This window comes from Chlorocebus sabaeus, chromosome 13 (assembly GCF_047675955.1).
Source record: "Chlorocebus sabaeus isolate Y175 chromosome 13, mChlSab1.0.hap1, whole genome shotgun sequence".
In the NCBI taxonomy this organism is placed as follows: domain Eukaryota; kingdom Metazoa; phylum Chordata; class Mammalia; order Primates; family Cercopithecidae; genus Chlorocebus; species Chlorocebus sabaeus.
This window is the reverse complement of record NC_132916.1, coordinates 12823456-12843951: the sequence shown is the minus strand read 5'-3', so window position 1 is coordinate 12843951 and position 20496 is coordinate 12823456. Positions and strand designations below refer to the sequence as shown.

General features: G+C 43.6%; 1 protein-coding gene across 1 annotated transcript in view; it reads left to right on the top strand.

The window, feature by feature from the left end:
- The first annotated feature begins 365 nt into the window (after window positions 1-365).
- SNX9 (sorting nexin 9) overlaps window positions 366-20496 on the top strand; it is a 123636-nt gene continuing 103505 nt past the window's right edge. The window contains exon 1 of the mRNA XM_038001141.2: window positions 366-566. Coding sequence (XP_037857069.1) covers window positions 555-566 — 12 coding nt within the window. The 5' untranslated portion in view covers window positions 366-554. The remainder of the gene's footprint in view (window positions 567-20496) is intronic.

The window sequence follows — 20496 nt, the reverse complement described above, 5'->3', positions numbered from 1 at the left end:
AGCGTGAACCGGAGTCGGGTTCGGCTCCCCCGAGCGACTGTGCGGGCCGCGGAGCGCTTCCCGTGGGGCGGCCACGCAGGGTGCGGGCCATGGCCCGGGGCGCCTGTCCGGATCCCGCCGCCGCGCGGGACGCAGCCCCCATCCTCGACCAAGGGCGCCCGGCGGCGGCAGCGACTGCCCGGGGCGGCGGCGCGGCGCGGCGCAGCGCGGGGGCGGCCAGGAGGCGAGGAGGCCGGGCCGCGGCCGAGGGCCCAGGGCGCGCTTCCGCCGGGCGCCGCGCGCGCCGCGGTAAATGGGAGGCTCGGCCGGCAGGGGCGGGGGCCGCGCAGCCGGGGACTTTCAGGAACTGCAGGAGCGGGCGGCGCGGGAGTAGCCGAGCGCCCAGCGGCTGGGCCTGAGCGTCGAGACTCGGGGCCGAGGCGGAGGAGCGGCCGCCGCGCCGGGGCCCAGCCGGAGCCGCCGCCCTCACCCTTGCCTTCGCCCGCGCGGCTCAGAATCACCATCCGCGGCGCGGGAGACAAGCCGGCCGTCCCGGGCCGGGGGACCCGCCCGCCATGGCCACCAAGGTGAGGGGCGCGCGGCGCAGGCCCGGCCGGTCGCTCAGGCCCGCGGCGGCGCGGGGACGGTCGGGGCCGGGGCCGCGGGGAGAGTTGGGGCCGGGGGCGGCCGAGGGGCCACTCCGCGTCCTCGGTGGGGTTCCCGGGCGGGTCCGCGGCCCAGCCAATCCCTTCTGGGCATGGGTGCGGCGGGCAGTGCAGACGGCCGGGATCGCGCTGGGGGAGGGCGTCGGGTCTGGGCGCGGGTTGGGACCCCGGGCGCAGCGACGTTTGGGAAGTTTGCACCTGAGCGTGGGCTGCGGCGGGCTCGCCGGGAGGGGCCGCGAGAGCGGGACGGAAACTTCCCGCAGCCCGGGGAGGCCCCCGAGGCGGCAGGCGCTCTGTGGCGTCCGGTGTCTCCGCGGCGTCTGGCGTCCCCGCCGCCCCCACGTCCCCTCCCGCTGCCGCCCAGGGGACCCTCGGCCCCGCGGGGCGGGTGGGGGTCGAGACCTCAGCAGAGAGGACGCTGCGCTTTTCGTCCCGGCCTGCGGGAGATCGCGGCTTCGGAGAGACGGAGGCTGGGACACCCCGCGCCCCTTTGCCTTCGCTGCTGTTATTTTTTTCTTTTGTTTTGCTACCTTCTCAGTGTGAATGGTATTGCCGGCATGAATAAAATATCAAGAGGGAAATGACTGTGCTTTCGATTACGTGTTTGCCTAAAAAAGGCCCAGGCCCGAATTACGTGGTGGAACTTTGACTCCTGCTTGGTAATTGGCTAGGAGCGGTGGTTTGCTTGTTTTGCATTATTGTTTATGAAATTAGCAGTCACTCTTTGCTACCTGAATCTTCAAAAGCCACCCTCCCCCACTCCTTTTCCTTGGGCGTTTTCAGTAGTTACTTGGTGTAAAATAGTCACTGGGGAGTCATGGTCGCGGAAGGAGGACCTGGGGGAGGAGGCTCTGTACCTGAACAATTAACTGATCTGTGATACGCTGTGAGGAGTAGGTTTACTTTTGCACTTAGTTTTTGTAGTGTCACTTTATTAGCATCAGCACCCCTTTCCCTATTTTTTTTTTTTTTTTTTTTTTTTTTTGAGATCTCTGAGCTACTTTTGGGTTGCTAGAAACGTTATTTTTTATATTTCGATAGGTGTTTGCTTTTTTTGGTGGAGTGTTAAGGTAGGAAATGGTAAGAAATGTGAAACATCTTTAAAAGATCAGCATTGCTTGACTTCGGTCTGCTAAATGTTGTCCTGTGGTAAATTTTGTGCTCTGAATCCATCTAGGTGCAGCGTTTATAGAGAAGTGGGGATTCCCTTCCAGGGAACCTGTTGCTGCTGTTACTGAAATAATTACCTTCTTGTTCATATATTATTGCCTGTGCTGTGCTTTGGTTTTATTAATGAGATAGAACTTGCCACCTTTTGAACTTATTAATTTTGTGTTGACCTTTTTAAAAATAAAACTTAGGCCAAGGATTTCTAAGGAAATTGGATTTTGAGGTTTGTTGCCAGACACTCCAGAAATTACCAGTTACACATCCTAGTACACGCTCATCTTGCAACCTTAACAGCGGTTTATAGACTGGGCGCGGTGGCTCACTCCCACCTGTAATCCCAGCACTTTGGGAGGCCGCGGTGGGCGGTTCACCTGAGGTCGGGAGCTCCAGACCAGCCTGGCCAATATGGTGAAACCCCGTCTCTACTAAAAATACAAAAATTAGCTGGGCGTGGTGGCGCGCGCCTGTAGCCCCAGCTGCCCTGGGAGGCTGAGGCAGGAGAATCGCTTGAACCCGGGAGGCGGAGGTTGCAGTGAGCCAAGATCGCGTCACTGCACTCCGGCCTGGGCGACAGAGCGAGACTCCGTTTGGGGGAAAACAAAAAACAAACAAACAAAAACAACAACAAGGCGGTGTATGACATAGAGATCTGTCCAGTGGTGGTCTGTGTGTTTTTACACTCCGGTCTACTGAGGCATGTTACCTGGACTGTCCTTTAAGTGGAATGCAGTTTAGCAACTAGTGCAGGTGTACGTAGTGAAATTTTTATTTCGTAGTTAAGCCGGAACTCAATTCTTTTTCCAAAAAATTGAAAAGTGGTTCTCGTATATTAATCTTGAATTGCATGTGTCTTTGCTTAAACACAGCCTTAAAGCATGCATAAGCACTTCCTACTTCGTTATCTACCCCACTCCGAAGGCAAATTCTAGTAGTTCTGTTAGTTTCTTTTGCTGTCTAATCACTATTCCACATGGTGCCCATTTCCATGTCTACATTGTGACAAACCATTTCCATTTTAAGAAAAAGAAGAGCAATGAAGCAGTTATTAGAAGACCCTTCCTTAGTTTTCTGACATCCTGGTGATACTTGGGTCAAACCAAAGTCTCATTTTTCAATTGTCCCCAGAGAGACAAGTTACTACTTTCCTCCCTTCCCCCCTATACACACCCCTTCCCCACACCTGAATAGTTCTGTTTTTTTTCTTCGTCTTCTTCAAGGGGTGGGGAGAATGTGCTTAGTAGTAATGACTAACTTTTAATAAAAATGTAGGCTCGGCCGGGCGCGGTGGCTCAAGCCTGTAATCCCAGCACTTTGGGAGGCCGAGACGGGCGGATCACGAGGTCAGGAGATCAAGACCATCCTGGCTAACCCGGTGAAACCCCGTCTCTACTAAAAAAAAAAAATACACAAAACTAGCCGGGCGAGGTGGCGGGCGCCTGTAATCCCAGCTACTCGGGAGGCTGAGGCAGGAGAATGGCGTAAACCCGGGAGGCGGAGCTTGCAGTGAGCTGAGATCCGGCCACTGCACTCCAGGCTGGGTGACAGAGCAAGACTCCGCCTCAGAAAAAAAAAAAAAAAAAAAAAATGTAGGCTCCAGTGGCACTCAGGCTGTTGCTGTAAGTATTAAGTGATGAAAAGTAAATTCAGGATCTGGATATTTTAGGGGATGTTCATTTCCCTTTGAATTTACCAGAAACTTGGCTATAGTATCTTCAGATACAATTTTCTTGTTTGTTCTTAAGTATTTTCTTAAGGATGCGGTTATCACTGAACTATTGGCATTTTTTAAAACTGCATTAGTATATTTTACAATAGAAAAGGAAATGATCTTTTAGAAGAAGTTTAGTTGAACAGTCCTTCACTGCTAAGGAAAGTTAATCAGGGCCAGGTGCGGTGGCTCACACCTGTAATCCCAGCACTTTGGGAGGCCGAGGCAGGCGGATCACGAGGTCAGGAGGTCGAGACAATCCTGGCTAACACGGTGAAACTCCATCTCTACTAAAAGTACCAAAAAATAATAATAATTAGCTGGGCGTGGTGGTGGTCACCTGTAGTTCTAGCTACTCGGGAGGCTGAGGCAGGAGAATGGTGTGAACCCGGGAGGCGGAGCTTGCAGTGAGCCAAGATCGCGCCACTGCACTCTAGCCTGGGCGACAGAGTGAGACTCTGTCTCAAAAAAAAAAAAAAAGAAAGAAAGAAAGTTAATCAGTAGCTGCACATTTTAAGGGGATTATCTGTTTTCTATTTCTAATCCTTACTCAGTAGAATGCTGCATTCAATTTAAGTGTATGCACTCAGTGCAATCAAGTCTTGTTTTACAAATATTAATACAAAACCTGCAGAGCATTTTAATCTTGATCTTTTTTGGAAGCCTCTAAAGGTTATATTTTGACCTAGCCAAAATATAACCTGTTTATATTATAGGTTATATTTATATATATATTATATATACGATATACAATATATAGAATACAAAATATACAATAAATATATTGTCAGTCATCATGCTTTATTTAAAAAATCAAGTCCTAGGAAAGAAATGAAGAATTTTTTTTCAATGTCTGTCAAAGGGGACATGAAGAAAATTGTTAGTGGAGGTTAATCCATATCTATATAATTTAGCTATAATTTCCATGTCAAAGTTAACCTTCAATCACTAATTTGGATCCTTTTGTGCTTACATAGTCACCTTTAGACTAATTATAACAAGATTCTAGGAGTTCTTGTTGCTTTTTTTTTTTTTTTTTTTAACTCCTCAGTTCCAATACTTAAAGTTATACGCATGTTACATAGCTTGTCTGGTTAAATTAAGTGGGTATGGAATGTTTAAAATAATGGTAGGGAATAAATGAATTGCTTAAGACCGTTTATTCCATGTATAGGTTAGTGAGAACAATCTAGAAGGCACACTTTGTGGCCTCTCCAGAGCAGAAACCTCTTTATTTGAAGACTAGAATAGAAATATCTTTCTAACGGGTCTTAAGGTTTAAAGTTGATTTTTATGGTTTTTAAAATGTTTGGAAAATGCTAACCATTTAAGTTTGTATAGCAGTAGTATTTTCTGTGTGTCTTAAGTAGAGTGTGTGTGCAATATTTGTATAGTCAAAGAAAAGTTCTGTGACAGTAGAAAGATGAACAAGTCTCATTAAAGAAGGAATAGATTAGAAAGCATAAAAATGTTGCAGTTTTCTACTGTGCCTTGTTTTTGTGTTGACCATCTAAAAATTAAATTATAGTTTTACTTTAATTGCTTACTTAAAACTTTGTAGCTTTGCAGTACTGCTGTTTCTTTTCTGGAATGCTGTTCTCCTTTGTCCTTCCGTAGGTACTTTGTTTTTAGATGTTAAGTTATTATTATCATGATGATGATGATGAGGTCTCCCTTTGCCATCCAGACTGGAGTGCAGTGGCACGAACACGGCTCACTGCAGTCTCGACTTCTCTGGCTCAAGTGATCCTTCCACCTCAGTCTCCCAAGTAGCTGGGACGACAAGTGTGCGCCACCATGCCCAGCTACTTTTTGTATTTTTTGTAGAGATGGGGTTTCACCATGTATCCTGAACTGAGGTGATCCTCCCTCCTCAGCCTTGCAAAGTATTGGGATTACAGGTGTGAGACACTGCGCCCGGTCACATATTAGGTCTTAATGTGTCTAAGCATCACTTCCCTGGGGAAGCCTTTCCTGATGTCCCTGCCCCTGTTTCAGGATCACATTACACACCCGACTGCCATTTTATATTTGTTTCTATAATTGATGGCTGTCTCCATTGAATGCTGTCAGCCTCAAGAAGCTGAGACTCTGTTTGCTCACTTTCGTATCTTCAATGACCAGTTTAAAAGAGCAAAAAGATATTCTAGTGAGATAAGTGACTCGATTATTGAAGTAGAAAACTATTAATCCCCGACTGTAAGCTTTTGTTCTTTTAATTATGTGTTTTCGTGTGTTTGTTAAAAGTGTATACAGGTATAACACAGAATTTACGTCTGCACCTTAGGTATTGGCAATTATATTTTTTAAAACATAATCAATTTTACTAATGATTACATGAGAAATCGTCTCATGTTTTAAGGCAATTGGAACAAGCTTCATATTTCTGAGACTTTGAAGAGTTGTCTTTAACCTATGAGTTGTCAGAGGCATGTTTAATTTCCAAATGTATTGGGTTTTTCTCTTTCTTGTTGGTGATTTCTAACTCGATTGCATTGTGATCGGGGAGCCTGATTAAAATCAGTACTGTACCTGGAAATTTGTTGAAGCTAACTTTATACCCAGCATACAGTCAGCTTTTATGTTTCACCTGTGGACAAAAAGAGTATATATATTATTAATGTGTGTGTCTATTCTGTATGCTGTATGTCCTTTAGACTTACTGTGCTGTTCCTATCTATATCCTTACTAATTGTGTTTCTCTAATTGATCTGTTGTGTTTAACTGATCCTCTGTCTACTTGATGGAGATGTTAAAATGGTGAATTTAAAAATTTTCTCTACATTTAGAATTAGTAGTATTTTCTAGGTGAATTGAAGTTTTTATCGTTATAAAGTGAACCTCTTTATCTCTGGTAATGCATTTTTTCTTAAAGACTATGTTTCTAATGTTAATGTGATTTCACTAGCTTTTGGTAAATATTTCCCAAATATATAAAAGCCAATAGCTGAATTTTACCTTTTTATCCAGTCTGATCTTGGTGCCTGCCTGTACAGCATTGTGTTCACTGATGTATTTGGATTTCTGTCTACCATCTTATAGATTGTAGGAGCCCACTCCCAACTTTGTGGAAGGTTTGTGTTATACATCTCTTTTTTCCAGTGGTTATCATAAGCATGTTAACATTAAGTTAAAGTCTGAAACTACTTAATATCATTAGCCTTTTCCTGAATTACAAAATGACATAAGGTTATGTAACTGCAATCATCTCCCCGAATATGATCAATCATTGCCTGGTGTTTTAGTTATATCTTTTTCACTACAAATTGGACATTATTTTTATTTTTATACAGTTAATTGTTTTTGATTTAATCATATTGTACTGTCTTTGCTTACTGTGCCTTCTTACATTTCAGTCTTGAGATAATTTTCCTTCCACCTAAAATGAATTGGAATTTCCATTGAGAAGGTATGTTGTTGGTAAATCTCTTATGTGTCTCTTGGGTATGAAAATTACCCTGGTCTTGAAAGAGTTTTAGGTTGACAGCATTTTCTCCCAGTACAATGAAGGTATTCTTTCCTTGTTTTCTACTGGCTTTGACATTTGCTGCTAGGAAGCCAGTTATCTAATTATTGTTCCTTTGTCGGTGGTGTGACTCCTCACTGGCTGTTAAGACTTTCTCTGTGTTTTAGTATTTTGCAGCTTCACTGTACTGTGTCCATGTGTGGATTTTGGTTACACAGCTTGGGGTTTCCTGGGTATCTTGGATCTGATGAAGGGTGCTACGTTAGTTCTAGAACTGTGCTGTTCAGTGGACTCTGTATGATAATGTTCTACATCTGGGCCGTCCATATGGTAACTGTCTGCCACTTGTGGCTAACAAGAACTTGAAATGTGGTTAGTGTGACTGAGGAACTGTGTTTAAATTTTAATTTCAGTAGCCACATGTGGCTAATGGCTACTTTATAGGAGAGTGCAGCTCTAGCAAATTCTCAGTGGTTATTCATGAAAATTGCCTTTTCTCCATTCTTCTGAAACTCTAGTAGCATGAAAAGGATCAATGGAAATCTAACTTCCCATCTCTTAACCTGTCATGTTTTCTTTGTGCTTCATTCTGGATAATTTCTTTTGTTCTTACCTTCCGTTCACTATTCTTTCCTCAGTCAGGCCAAATGTGCTCTTTTATTCATCCATTTAATTTTCAGTTTCGTTTATCTTCTATTTTTAGAAATTGTATTTGGTTCTATTTCAAATCTGCTTATCATTCATTATAGTTTCTTGTTCTTTGCTTATATTTTTAAGCTTCTCTTAAGCATGTAAAAACATTAATGGTTTTATGTCCTAATCTCAGGAGTCTGATTCAAGCCATCCGTGTCTGCACATTCTCACTCATGGTGCTTTGTTTTCTTGTGTGTTTTGTGATTTATTTTTATTTTTCCTTGAGTTGCTTGTTTTCCTTGGAACTTCATCTGAGGGAATTCTGTTACCTAGATTGAGGTTGTATCCTTCTAGGGAGAATTTGTGTGTGCTGATACCAGTCTCCTGGGGACATTACATCCTTGGGGTCACTGTACCTTTAATTCCTGGCTTAATGTTTTCTCAGCCATACTGGGTAGAATAAATATGGACCTGGCATCTCAGGAGAAATTTTCCTCATTCCCACTACTCTGTGTCGATGATGAGACATTTCCTTGCATACAGGTTTTCTTCTTTATCCTTATGCTGAGGTCCTTTTGGAGTCCCAGCTTGTAGCTTAATACAGGAGACTTTGTGTGTTGCCTCCCCTGTCCCCACACAGTCCCCAGAGCACAGAGCCAGGCTCCTGGGTTTGTGGAGTCTCCTAGCAGGAAATCCTGCCTCAGCACATGTGTTCTCCCAGGGTTTCTGCTTTCACTTCCTTTGTGGCCTCTCCGGAGCCTTTCCTGGAGCCTTTCCTTTCCAGCTAACTCAGCAGCATGTTTCAAAAGGTGTTTAGTTTTGTATCTTTTGCTTTTAATATTTTATTCAGCACTTCAGTTGTTTCAGTCTGGCAGTGGCTCAGGTATTAGCTTGCTCTAGTTGCTGGAACAAAATCCAAGTCAGAGCATCTTTGTAACAGACTGTCAAGTGAAGGGAGTGCAACATGTGCATGAAAGTGTTAGTCTGATCTTTGCAGAGGGGAAAGGTGAAAAAGTTCTTAAGCATTTTGATTGAAACCAAACCTTCAGTCAAGCTGTCAAACTGGTCATTTCAAAACTCTCCAATGATATTTGTCATTTTTCTTTTGACTATTAAAAGCATATGATAGACTCCTTATTAATTTCTAGGCGTCGTAAATGCAGTGTTTAAGGATGCTATTCAGTGTGACTCAATTTTTCTAAGTTATTTTTAGTATCTGAAAATCGAGTCATATAGTAGTATTACCCACAGAGACAGTACTCAGAAATCACAGATTTGTGATTGTTCAATTAAGTCAGACACTTCAGGGATAAGTTAAAGAGGGGGAAATGCAGCTTCATTCTGTTACCTATTACCCATTGTCATCCACAGCTCATTCATTTGAACTTCAGATGTGCCAGGTCCTCTGGGATGTCAGTATGAGAGGCCTGTCCTTGTACTCAAAGGGCACAGTGCCCTGAAGGAGGGCAGGCTGTCTGCAGGGGCACAGTGCAGGTTCCTGGCGCAGTTCCTCAAGCCCAGAGGATTTCAGAGGACCCAAGTCTTGAAATGTCTGTGTATTAGTCTGTTCTCATGCTGCTATGAAGAAATACCCGAGGCTGGGTAATTTATAAGGAAAAGAGGTTTAATTGACTCACAGTTCCACAGGGCTGGAGAGGCCTCAGGAAGCTTACAATCATGGTGGAAGGGGAAGCAAACATGTCCTTCTTCACATGGCAGCAGGAAGAAGTGCCAAGCAAAAGGGAGAAAACGCCTTTATAAAACCATCAGATCTTGTGAGAATTCATGAGAACAGCATGGGGGTAACTGCCCCCATGATTCAATTACCCCCACCAGGTGCCTCCCACAACATGTGGGGATTATGGGAACTACAAGGTGAGATATGGGGGTACACAGCCAAACCATATCAGTCTGTTACTTAGTACTTTGAGTGAGTTTTAACCCTTATTCTATCACTTCAGTTGCTTTAAAAATACTTCCATAGTACAGCTCCACAGTCTGCAAGTCCAAACTTTGTCTTGTCAGATCCCAGATATTCAGTTCAGCAGACATTTCAGTAGCTATTTTGTGCCACTTGGATGCTGGGAGTAAAGATTTGGATCCCCCCTAGGACAGTTGACATTCAGATATTAATGAATTGGTATATTTAAAATGTGCGAGTTTAAATGTATTTCCTAATTTAAATTCACAGTAAAAGGCTTGAAAATGTAGACGTTTGTATAGTAGTTGCCTATTGCATAGTGGCTGCACATAAGAAGTTTTTTTATGTTTTAGCTTGTTTTATAGTCTCTAGATTTTAAGTAATTAGTATTTGCTGCTTTTGTAACAAGGAAAAAAAGATTTAAAAAAAAAAAATCAAAAACTTACTGTCTTTAGGCCTCTAAAGCAGATTCCCAAACTTATATACCTTCTGTTAATTTGTTTCAACTTGTCCTAGGTTGGAAAAAAATTTTAATGCTTACACGTAGTAAGGGCACTTCAATAGAAGAATGCTAATGCATTCAGGATTACAAATATTATTTTGTAATTTTCTTAAGTATGGTACTTAAGGAAATTTTCTTCTTTCAAGGGAAAAAAGGTGTATTTTAAAAGTAACTTTAAAAAATTACTGAAAACTTACTGAACAATTAGCACTGAATCTGAAGGTGTTACAAATTATTGTTTCATAAATACATTGGTAATTTTACCTGCCACCACGCGCGCCTTCTCCCTCAGGAGCTTAGAAGAGGCAGGGTGGCTAATTCTTTGTGGTTAGGCAGGGTTTCCAGCACTCCACTTCTCCCACCTTCCTAAACCATGACTCAGATTTTAGAGTCAAGAGTTGAATAATACGATTTTACAGCTGTTTTGTTGATGCATCAGATTTACTTTGTCCTGTGACTGTACCAGTATTGCCGAACTGAACTGGGTCCATTTGCCCATGTAGTGGAAAGCCAAACACTGAAGCACCAGGTTTTTGTAGTGAGAAAGGCTTATTGCCAGACAGCTGAGCAAGGAGACAGGAGTTGGACTTAAGTCTGTCTCTCCACGCTGGGGGCTAGGTCAGGTTTTGTACTTAGAAGGTAATGAGGCATGATCTGATTGGATCTTGCAATGGGGTGATGCTGGAGGCATGATCTGACTGGATCCTGCCATTGGGTGACACCAGGGCTTGATCTGATTGGATTTTGGATCCTGCCATGTGGTGTCCACTGTTTTTTTTTTTTTTCTTCTTCTTCTTCTTTTTTTTTTTTTTTGAAACAGGGTCTCCCTCTGTTGCCCAGGCTGAAGTGCAGTGGTGCAACCTCCGCTGACTGCAGCTCAACCTCCTGGGCTCCAGCGATCCTCTCACCTCAACATCCTGAGTAAGCTGGCACCACAAAGTGTGTGCCAGCACGCCTGGCTAATTTTTTTTTTGTAGAGACAGGGTCTCATTCTGTCGCTCAGGCTGTAGTGCAGTGGCATGATAATAACTCACTGCAGCCTTGAACTCCTGGGCTTAAGTGATTCTCCCACCTCAGCCTCACAAGTAGCTTGGACTACAGCTGTGTGTCACCTCCCCCGACCCCCGGTCAATTAAAAAAGTTTTTTTTCTTTAGTAGAATTGAGGTCTTGCCGTGTTCCCCAGTTTAGTCTCCAACTCCTAGGCTCAAACAATCCTCCTGCGTCAGCCTCCCAAGTATTGGGATTATAGCCTCCCAAACTGTTGGTGTCCACTTCTTAATTCAGTGCTCATTCCTCATGCCCATTCCATTCCAAGTGTCCATCTGAGCACGTGGATTCTGTCCATGGTTGCACACTTAGTTTTGGGCATACTCTGGTGATGTGACCTTCAACCTGGGGTCCATGCCAACTGAAAAGCAACTCATAACTTTGTTATGTAAAAGTTGAACCAGATTAGTCTGATGCAATTCCAACAGTATGTAAAGCATATTCAACATCCTCGCAACCCCTAAAAACTCCAAAACCCTAGGAAATCAATAGCAATTAGGTTACTGACATCTGTGATTACAATAGGTTGAGCTGTCTGAATCATCTAAAGCCAGGATGATACCAAAAAGTATAGAAATTTTAAATTAAATTTTTTTATTTTTATTTATTTATTTTTTTGAGACGGAGTCTCGCTCTGTCGCCCAGGCTGGAGTGCAGTGGCCGGATCTCAGCTCACTGTAAGCTCCGCCTCCCGGGTTTACGCCATTCTCCTGCCTCAGCCTCCCGAGTAGCTGGGACTACAGGCGCCCGCCACCTTGCCCGGCTAGTTTTTTTGTATATTTTAATAGAGACATGGTTTCACTGTGTTAGCCAGGATGGTCTCGATCTCCTGACCTCGTGATCCGCCCATCTCGGCCTCCCAAAGTGCTGGGATTACAGGCTTGAGCCACCGCGCCCGGCCAATTTAATTTTATTTTTGAGACAGAGTCTCACTTTGTCACCCAGGCTGGAGTGCAGTGGCGCAATCTCAGCTCACTGCAACCTCTACCTCCTGGGTTCAAGCAGTTCTCCCGCCTCAGCCTCCCAGGTTGCTGGGATTACAGATGTGTGCCGCCACACTTGGCTAATTTCTGTATTTTTAGTAGAGATGGGGTTTCACCATATTGGCCAGCCCGGTTTCAAACTCCTGACACCAAGTGATCTGCCTGCCTTGGCCTCCCAAAGTGCTGGGATTGCAGGCATGAGCCACCACACGTGGCCAAGATTTTAAAAATATTCTAATATTTACTTCTATTAGAGTTCCATTACCATATAATGACCAAAAGCAAAGTTTTCAGCCTTTTAAAACTGATTCCCTTCCTTCTTTTTTTTTTCTTTTGTTTTTCTTAAACAGAGTCTTGCTCTGTTGCCCAGGCTGGAGTCCAGTGGTGCAAACATGGCTCACTTGAACTCCCACAGGGAAGCAGTCCTCCCGCCTCAGCCTCCTGAGTATCTGTAATATGGTTAGGCTTCATGTCCCCACCCACATCTCATCTTGAATTGTAATAGCTGTAATCTCCAAGTGTCGGGGAGAGACCAGGTAGAGGTAATTGAATCATGGGGATGATTTCCCCCATGCTGATGGAGCTGATGGTTTTATAAGGGGTTCTTCCACCTTCACTCAGTACTTCTCCTTCCTGCCACCTTGTGGAGAAGGTGCCTTGCTTCGCCTTCGCTTTCCATCGTGATTGTAAGTTTCATGAGGCCTCCCTAGCCATGCTGAACTGTGAGTCAATTAAACCTCTCTCCTTTATCAATTACCCAGTCTTGGGCAGTTCTTTATAGCAGTGTGAAAACAGACTAATACAATCTGGGACCACAGGCATGCCCCATCATGCCTAGCCGTTTATTTTTTATTTTTTATTTTTGTTGAGAAGGGTCTCACTCTGTTGGCTCAGGCTGGAGTGCCGTGGCGTGATCTGGGCTCACAGCAGCCTCGACCTCCCAGGCTCAAACAATCCTTCTGCCTCAGCCTCCCGGGTAGCTGGGACTACAGGCACATGCCACCAGAGCCAGCTAATTTTTAATTTGTTGTTGTTGTTGTTGTTGTTGTTGAGACAGGGTCTCTCTATGTGCCCAGGCTGGTCTTGAACTTCTGGGCTCAAACATTCCTCCTGCCTCAGCCTCCCAAAGTGCTGGGATTACAGCCATTCCCCTTTTTGATAAGTGGAAACATCTTGTGCACATTCTGTCGTTTTCATTATGAAAGTGATAGATGGTGATTCTCTAAAATGCTACAAGTATTAAAAATTTTTTTCAAACTCCTCTCTTCTCTGATTCATTAGGACCCTGCTATACAGAAAGATATGGCAATGGTAATAAGCTTCCATCCGAGAGAGAAATTGAACTAAAGCCCATCAATATTTTACAAGCGATGATATTTCCTAAGGGTTAGTAATTCATGGTAGAGCTGTGGTACTCTAACTAGCTGCATCACAGTCACCAACCCAGGGAGCTTGTTCAATCACACAGAGTTTCTGATTCACGAGGTCTGGGGTGGGGCTGAGAACACACATTTCTACCAGTTCCCAGGTGATGCTGATGCTGGTGGTCTAGGGACCTAACTTTCAGAACCACTATTGTGAGGGATGAAAAAATAAAAGAAAGAACTTGGGTTCTGTCCTTGGCTGGTCCCTAAGATCTGTGAGGCTGTAAAGTGGGTGGCTGCCCTAGCATGCTGGGTGCAGCGAACACTTGTGTCTTGCTTAAAGGATTCTTTTATCTAACTGTGTTCAAATGATGCAGAAAATCAAAGATCAGTAAAATATTCTCAAGCTATTTAGTGTCTCACCAACTTGTAGTGTTGTCAGTAACTTTTCAGTTCTTTTGATTTATCATTGGTATTATATGCAAAATGTCTCAACACCGTTAGAATCTCAGATTACTGCCTTTTAAGTTAGCCAGAAAACATGCGATACAGTTTTGTGTGTTATTAAAAGAGTAATCAGTCCAGATTTATTTGCATTGCGTAGTATGTTCCTACCGTGATTATATAATGAAAATAACTTTTAATTCACTAGGAGAGATTGCTATCTGAAAGAATCCTGTTCTTAAATTATTTTATAAGTCAGATAATACATGCCTTTGTGTAAATCCAGTTTTTAGTGTTATTTGTGTCGTAAGTACCCATACCTAATTTTGGTGAATTTGAATTTCAGTGGCTTCATTTTTCCTGTTTGCCCACTTAGAAGCTTTAAAGAAGTAAAGAAACAAATGTTTGTCAAAGCCAGAAAAAAAGAATGGGTATAGCCCCCAAACTAAATAAATCTACCTCTGAATAATCAAATCAACCCATGCATTATGGTAGGACCCATATGCATGAAGGCATGGGCGTGCTGTCTGTGTTCATATGACCTGACTGTAGAATCAGTAAGAAGTAACGAGTGTCTAAACAAGAGAAGGGCAGCAGATCGTGAAGCCCTTGTTGGCATTTGAACAAGGTGGCAACTGAACTGCACTGTTCTGTTTCTTGTGGGATCTGTGAACAGCATATGCTGTACCGTGAATTATGGAAGGAACACTTGTAATTGTTACTGGCTGTGGTTAACATTAGAATATTATTATGCATGAACATCAAGGGATATTGACAGAAATATTAAGTATGCTACATTGCTACCAAAAATCAAATTTTGTTTGTTTTTTTTGAGACAGAACCTCACCCTGTTGCCCAGGCTTGGAGTACAGTGGCAGCTCACTGTGGCCCCAACTTCCCCGGGCTCAAACAATCCTTCCATCTCAACCTCCCGAGGAGCTGGGACTACAGGCATGCATCACCATACTTGGCTAATTTTTGTATTTTTTATAGCGATAGTGTTTTGCCATGTTGCCCAGGCTGGTCTTGAACTCTTGGGCTCAAGCAGTCTGCCCACCTTGGCCTCCCAAAGTGCTAGGGTTACAGGCATGAACCACTGTGCTCGGCCATGGGTGGTTTTTTTTTTTTTTCATTCAGTCTCTCTCCAGAATTTACACTGTAAGTGAACATGTATATTTTTCTAATCCAAAGAATTTACAGTCTAATGGAGAACACAGACACTTAGATATTTTCAATTAGGTGTACCGTTGCTATGGTAGAAGTATATATACATAGTGTACAGTGAGACAGCTCAGTATTTGGAGTCAGAAATAGACCCTCTAACCTTTTTCCCTCCATTTAACCATTGGGAACGTAAGAGTAAAAATAAATTTATATCAATAAAGAGGCCATAGTGTGAAAATTTTATGTAGAAGTGCCAGTTAAATATTCTGACATTACGTTATTTATGGTGTAGAAGAGGATCATTTCTCTAGGGAATGGCGTTAAATACTTGAAGGCATGTTTAGTTCGAGGTCTCATTTAAAGAGCTGCTATTTTAGTGACTGAACTTGTGGGACAGAAAGTGCATTTTAGAGAAGTGTAAATGTCCAGTTTCCCTGGTTGTGCTCTAAAATTTTATCTGGGACTAGTTACACTAAGCCACTCTTAGGAACCAGTGAACGTTCGAGGCAAGTAATCTTTCTGTGCCCAGGCTTGTTCTAAATCCTTTGTGGCCAAGGACATAGCATCTTGCAGTGGTTAAGATGGATCTGCTCCTTTTGATTTCCAGGTAAGCTGTTGTTCGGTGTGTTTTGTTTACCTGGTTTGCAATACCCAGAGCTTATTCTAGAGAAGGGATTCCCAGCTGGTGAATTGTCAGGGATCTTTAACTCTTTAAAATGTGTATAGATTCAGTTAATAAAATACAGGTTTACTTAAAAACACTGGACTTCATAGTACCATTTTGGTGTTAGGTATCAATGAATTGTCTTTGTGTATAATTACTGTTATTTGTGTGTGGGGATGTGTATATGTAATGAATTAATGTTGAGGTCGTTGGCATTCCTCTGTGATTCATTATAGCTATTACATAAAAGCCTATTTCCCTCATTCGTGTTTTGTTTCTCTTGAATTTTATATTTAGAGTAAAAGAGAAATTGTGTCTTTTATTAGAGAGGCAATGAATGGATAAAATTAGTTCTACCTGATTATGAAGCATATGTATTTTCATGTAAGAGTAGTGGTATAGCATAGAGATTAGGAGCCTGGGTTCAAATCCCAGTCCGGTTGTTAATATATTACTTTGGAAAGTTACTTAATGCTTCGGTTTCCTTATCTGTAAAATACAAGTAATTGAATGGATTCAGGTGTGAATTCCATTGCACAGTCCAAGGGGGGGGATATTATAATTTTACTTTTCTGTAATAATTTCCAACAAATTACATCCCCGTCCTGCTGGGGAAGCAGACTTATAATTAGTTCCCAGGCCACCGCCTCTTGCCCAGGGTTAAGCATAATTTGAGGGTGGGGATGGTAACCTAGTGCCATGGCCTTGGAGGTGGGACCCCATCTTGCCCTCCAGTCTCCTCTCTCGGCCTTTCCCTCAGTTTAGTAGCTCTCTCCACACTTCTTTGCTGTGCTACTTGAGGGCATGGGAACCACTTTGCTGGTTGTGCACGGTATTGGGGCACGAATCTCTGCAAAGCTCAGAGCTTCTTAATGTGATACAGAGCTGTTTGGATTCTCCTATCCCCTCCAGTTGTTTCATGGTTTCACTAGGGTTCTGAAAGCAGGTGAAAAAAACAAGAAAGCCTCACTGGGAAGGTGACACTCAGGTAGAGACCTAAGGGAAAGTGGCGGTGTCTTTGGATCTCAGGAAAGAGCAGCCCCTCAGGCTGGTGTTTGCACAGTGAGGCTGGAGCTGAGGGAGCACAGGGAAGAGGGACTGCTCCCTGGCCGGGAGGCCCAGGTGACCACAGGGGCTTTGACATTTATTTGGCAATAAAACCATTGGAGAGGTTTTACCACACCCAAAATGACTGACTTTTACAACTTCTTTCTTGTCTTGTCTTTTAAGAGTTGAGCTTGCCTTTATTGGCCAAAGCTAACTGCAGGAGTTAACACTCAGTTTGCTTTGATACTGGATTTAAGCCTTACTTTATCCCTTCTTAAAACTTAATTGATTGTATCTTATTAAAGCCACACTAGGAAAGTCCTGTGCTCCATTTAAGTCAGTCAGTCAGAGAGCTTCAGAGGGACTGACACAGTATCCTTCTCTACATGAGGAGTACCCCAGTCGCATCAGCTGGGAGAAAAAAATTTGTAAATAAATTTTTAAAAACCTCCAGTATCGTGAATTTGAGATTCTGTCTGATACAGAATTTCAGATGATGTTTCCTGGATATACTGAAAGTGAATACAGACAGCCCGTCAGACCATTTGGCTGTTACCATTATCACGCTGTTCACTCGACTGGTGGCCACCTAGACGTAAGCAAAGTGCTTTCAGATGGCTAGATTTCTGGCTGATGAAACCATTTCTGATCAGCGAGTACTCACTGCATTTCTCTTCCGATGAGGGTCACTGTTTGCAGGTTTCTAGTGTAAACTTCCTGAAGCCCGAGCAGTCTTGAGAGCAGCAGTAGAAGAAAGCAGCTGGAACCCGATAACTGGGTCAGAATGCTCTTATGGGCTTAGAAGACATAGCATCATCTTGGCTTAGAATTTGGAGATTCAATGAATCTTTATTCTTTCCTGGTTCTATTAAGTGATTATTTTTAACATGAAGTATATCACTGGAATTTCATATTACTCGTGCTAAAAAATTCCACATCTGTGTTTTAATTTAGGGTCTTTAAGATGAAGAGCATCCCGGGCCGGGCGCAGTGACTCACACCTGTAATCCCAGCACTTTGGGAGGCCGAGGCGGGCGGATCATGAGGTCAGGAGATCGAGACCATCCTGGCTAACACAGTGAAACCCCGTCTCTACTAAAAAAATACAAAAAATTAGCCGGGCATGGTGGCAGGCGCCTATAGTCCCAGCTACTGGGAGACTGAGGCAGGAGGATGGCGTGAACCCGGGAGATGGAGATTGCGCCACTGCACTCCAGCCTGGGCAACAAAGCGAGACTCCATCTCAAAAAAAAAAAAAAAAAAAAAAAAAGATGAAGAGCATCCCCCAATGATTAAGAGAGGCACAAGATGGAAATACAGATTTTATTACCTGCAGGCTCTGGAAGTACACAGCATGCCTGGAGGTCACACACAAGATGGTCCAGGAGCTTGAAGGTCAGGAATCGTGAAGGGAGTGAGAGAGACCCACGTAGAGACTCATGGGCCAATGCCTTCATGGGGTCCAAATAGGTTTCCCTCAGGGAGGTTTAATTGGTTCCAGGAGGTCACACCGTGACTGCACAGCCCATGTGGGGTATGAGGGTCGGGGCCAGTGAAGTAGGCTGTGTGTAGCTTTCCCGTGGGGAGGTGGTCGCCAGGAGGAAGTCATCTAAGGCAGGATTCTGGATTGGCCACGTTGAGGAACTGGGAGGAGGTGTAGAACTGCACCCTGTGCCGTGTCTGGGGTGACAGAGCCCTGCTTCTGCTCTGAGAAGGTCCCACTTACCTTCATAGTGCATGCTGAGGCAACATAAAATGATAAGAATTTACTACACTGTGGCTTTTTAAACTATCATCTTAATGGTTTGGCGTGATTCAATATTTTCTATTTTAACTTTCTATTTATAAAAACTTTAAACATGGACAAAAGTAGAACAGCACAGTGACACTCGCCTGTGTATCCATCACCCGCCTCCACAGTGATCCTGGCCCGTTTTGTTTCCTCTAGCCTCCCCTCTACTGTTTTCCCCTTTCCTCATTATTTTGAAGCAAATTCCAGATGTCGTTTCATGGTAGGTATTTTAATATATATCTCCAAAACTGTAGACTTAAGTAGCTGTAATTCCTGTTATACTTAAAAATTCAGAATAAATTCTTAATATCTTCAAATATCCAATCTATTGGTAGTCAGTATAAACATATTCATAAATTAAGTTTGCTGTGTAGATTAAGTTGCGTGATAGTATTAAGGCAAGAACAGTGCCATCTCTTACTGGTTGGCATTTGTATGAGTCTGCCTATTGTAACTGAGCAAGTTGTAGAGAGAACACCATACACTGAGGCTAATTCAGGAGTCCTTTATTGCCGGTGACCGAGAGATGGCTAGAGCTCGAAATTCTCTCGCCCCGTAGAACGGGCTAGATTTCTTTTTATACCTTGGTCTAAATAGGGGAGGGGGAGTCTAGCTGAAGCAATTTTTACAGAAGCAGAACAAGCAAAAAATTGAAAGATAAGTGGTTACAGAAACAGTTACAGGAAAATAAACAGTTCCAGGTGCAGGGGCTTAAACTCTCACAAAGCAATAATCACAGGGGCTTTGGGTACCATCAACCGAGCACGTTCCCGGGAGCGACTGGTACAGCTTGCCTTAGGATCGTATCAGTAAGTGCATTCCTGGATGTGCTTGGAGTCAGCTTGCACCAGTTATGTCCTTAAGGGAGGGGGTTCAAGGGGCTGCAGTCAAAGAAACCAAAATGGAGTCTGTCCGGCTCTCTCAGCTGAGAGAGTCAGTCAGGTTAAAACAAGGTAGGGTATCACATGCCCATGTTAACGTAAAACAAATTTGCCACAGGTAATGTGACCATACAGGTAACAGAACCTAACAGTTAAAAACTATATGCTTGTCTTGCTTTTATCTTGTTGACTCCAGTGCACTTATCAAATCCTCATGATGCAGCTGCCCAGTGGGTTCACCGTGACCTCTGCCTAGACAGAATCGGTGTATCAAGACAGGGGAGTTGCCATGGAGAAAGAGTAATTCACACAGAGCTGGCTGTGCGGGAGACCTGAGTTTATTGCTCAAATCAGTCTCCCCAAGCATTCGGGGATTGGGGATCAGAGCTTTTAAAGATAATTTGGCGGGTAGGGGCTTGGGAAGTGGGGAGTGCTGATTGGTCAGGTTGCAGATGGAATCTTAGGGGGTTCAAGTGAGGTTTTCTGAATGTCTTCTGTTCCTGGGTGGGATGGCAGAACTGGTTGGGCCAGATTACCAGTCTGGGTTCATGGAGTGCAGGGTCTGCAAATACCTTAATCACTCATCTTAGGTTTTACAATAGTGATGTTGTCACCAGGAGCAATTTGGGGAGGTTCAGACTCTTGGAGCCAGAGGCTACATGACCCCTAAATTGTAATTTCTTGTAGTTATTTTGTTAGTCCTGCAAAGGCAGACTGGACCCCAGGCAAGAAGGGGGTCTTTTCAGGAAAGGGCTGTTAACAGTTTTGTTTCAGAGTCAAACCATGCATCAAATTCTTTCCCAACGTTAGTTCCAGCCTACGCCCAGGAATGAACAAGGACAGCTTAAAGGTTAGAAGCAAGATGGAATTGGTTTTGTCTCCTTTCTTTCACTGTCATAATTTCCTCAGGTATAATTTTACAAGGGTGGTTTCAAGGAGATGAAGCCCTTCTAAGCCTTTCTGTGCAGCTTAGTTGGTGCCAGCAATGGGAGGATGCTTAGGACAAGGGATGAAGAATTGACGAAAATGAAGATTGCAAAGGAAATACAGCTAACCCTTGAACAA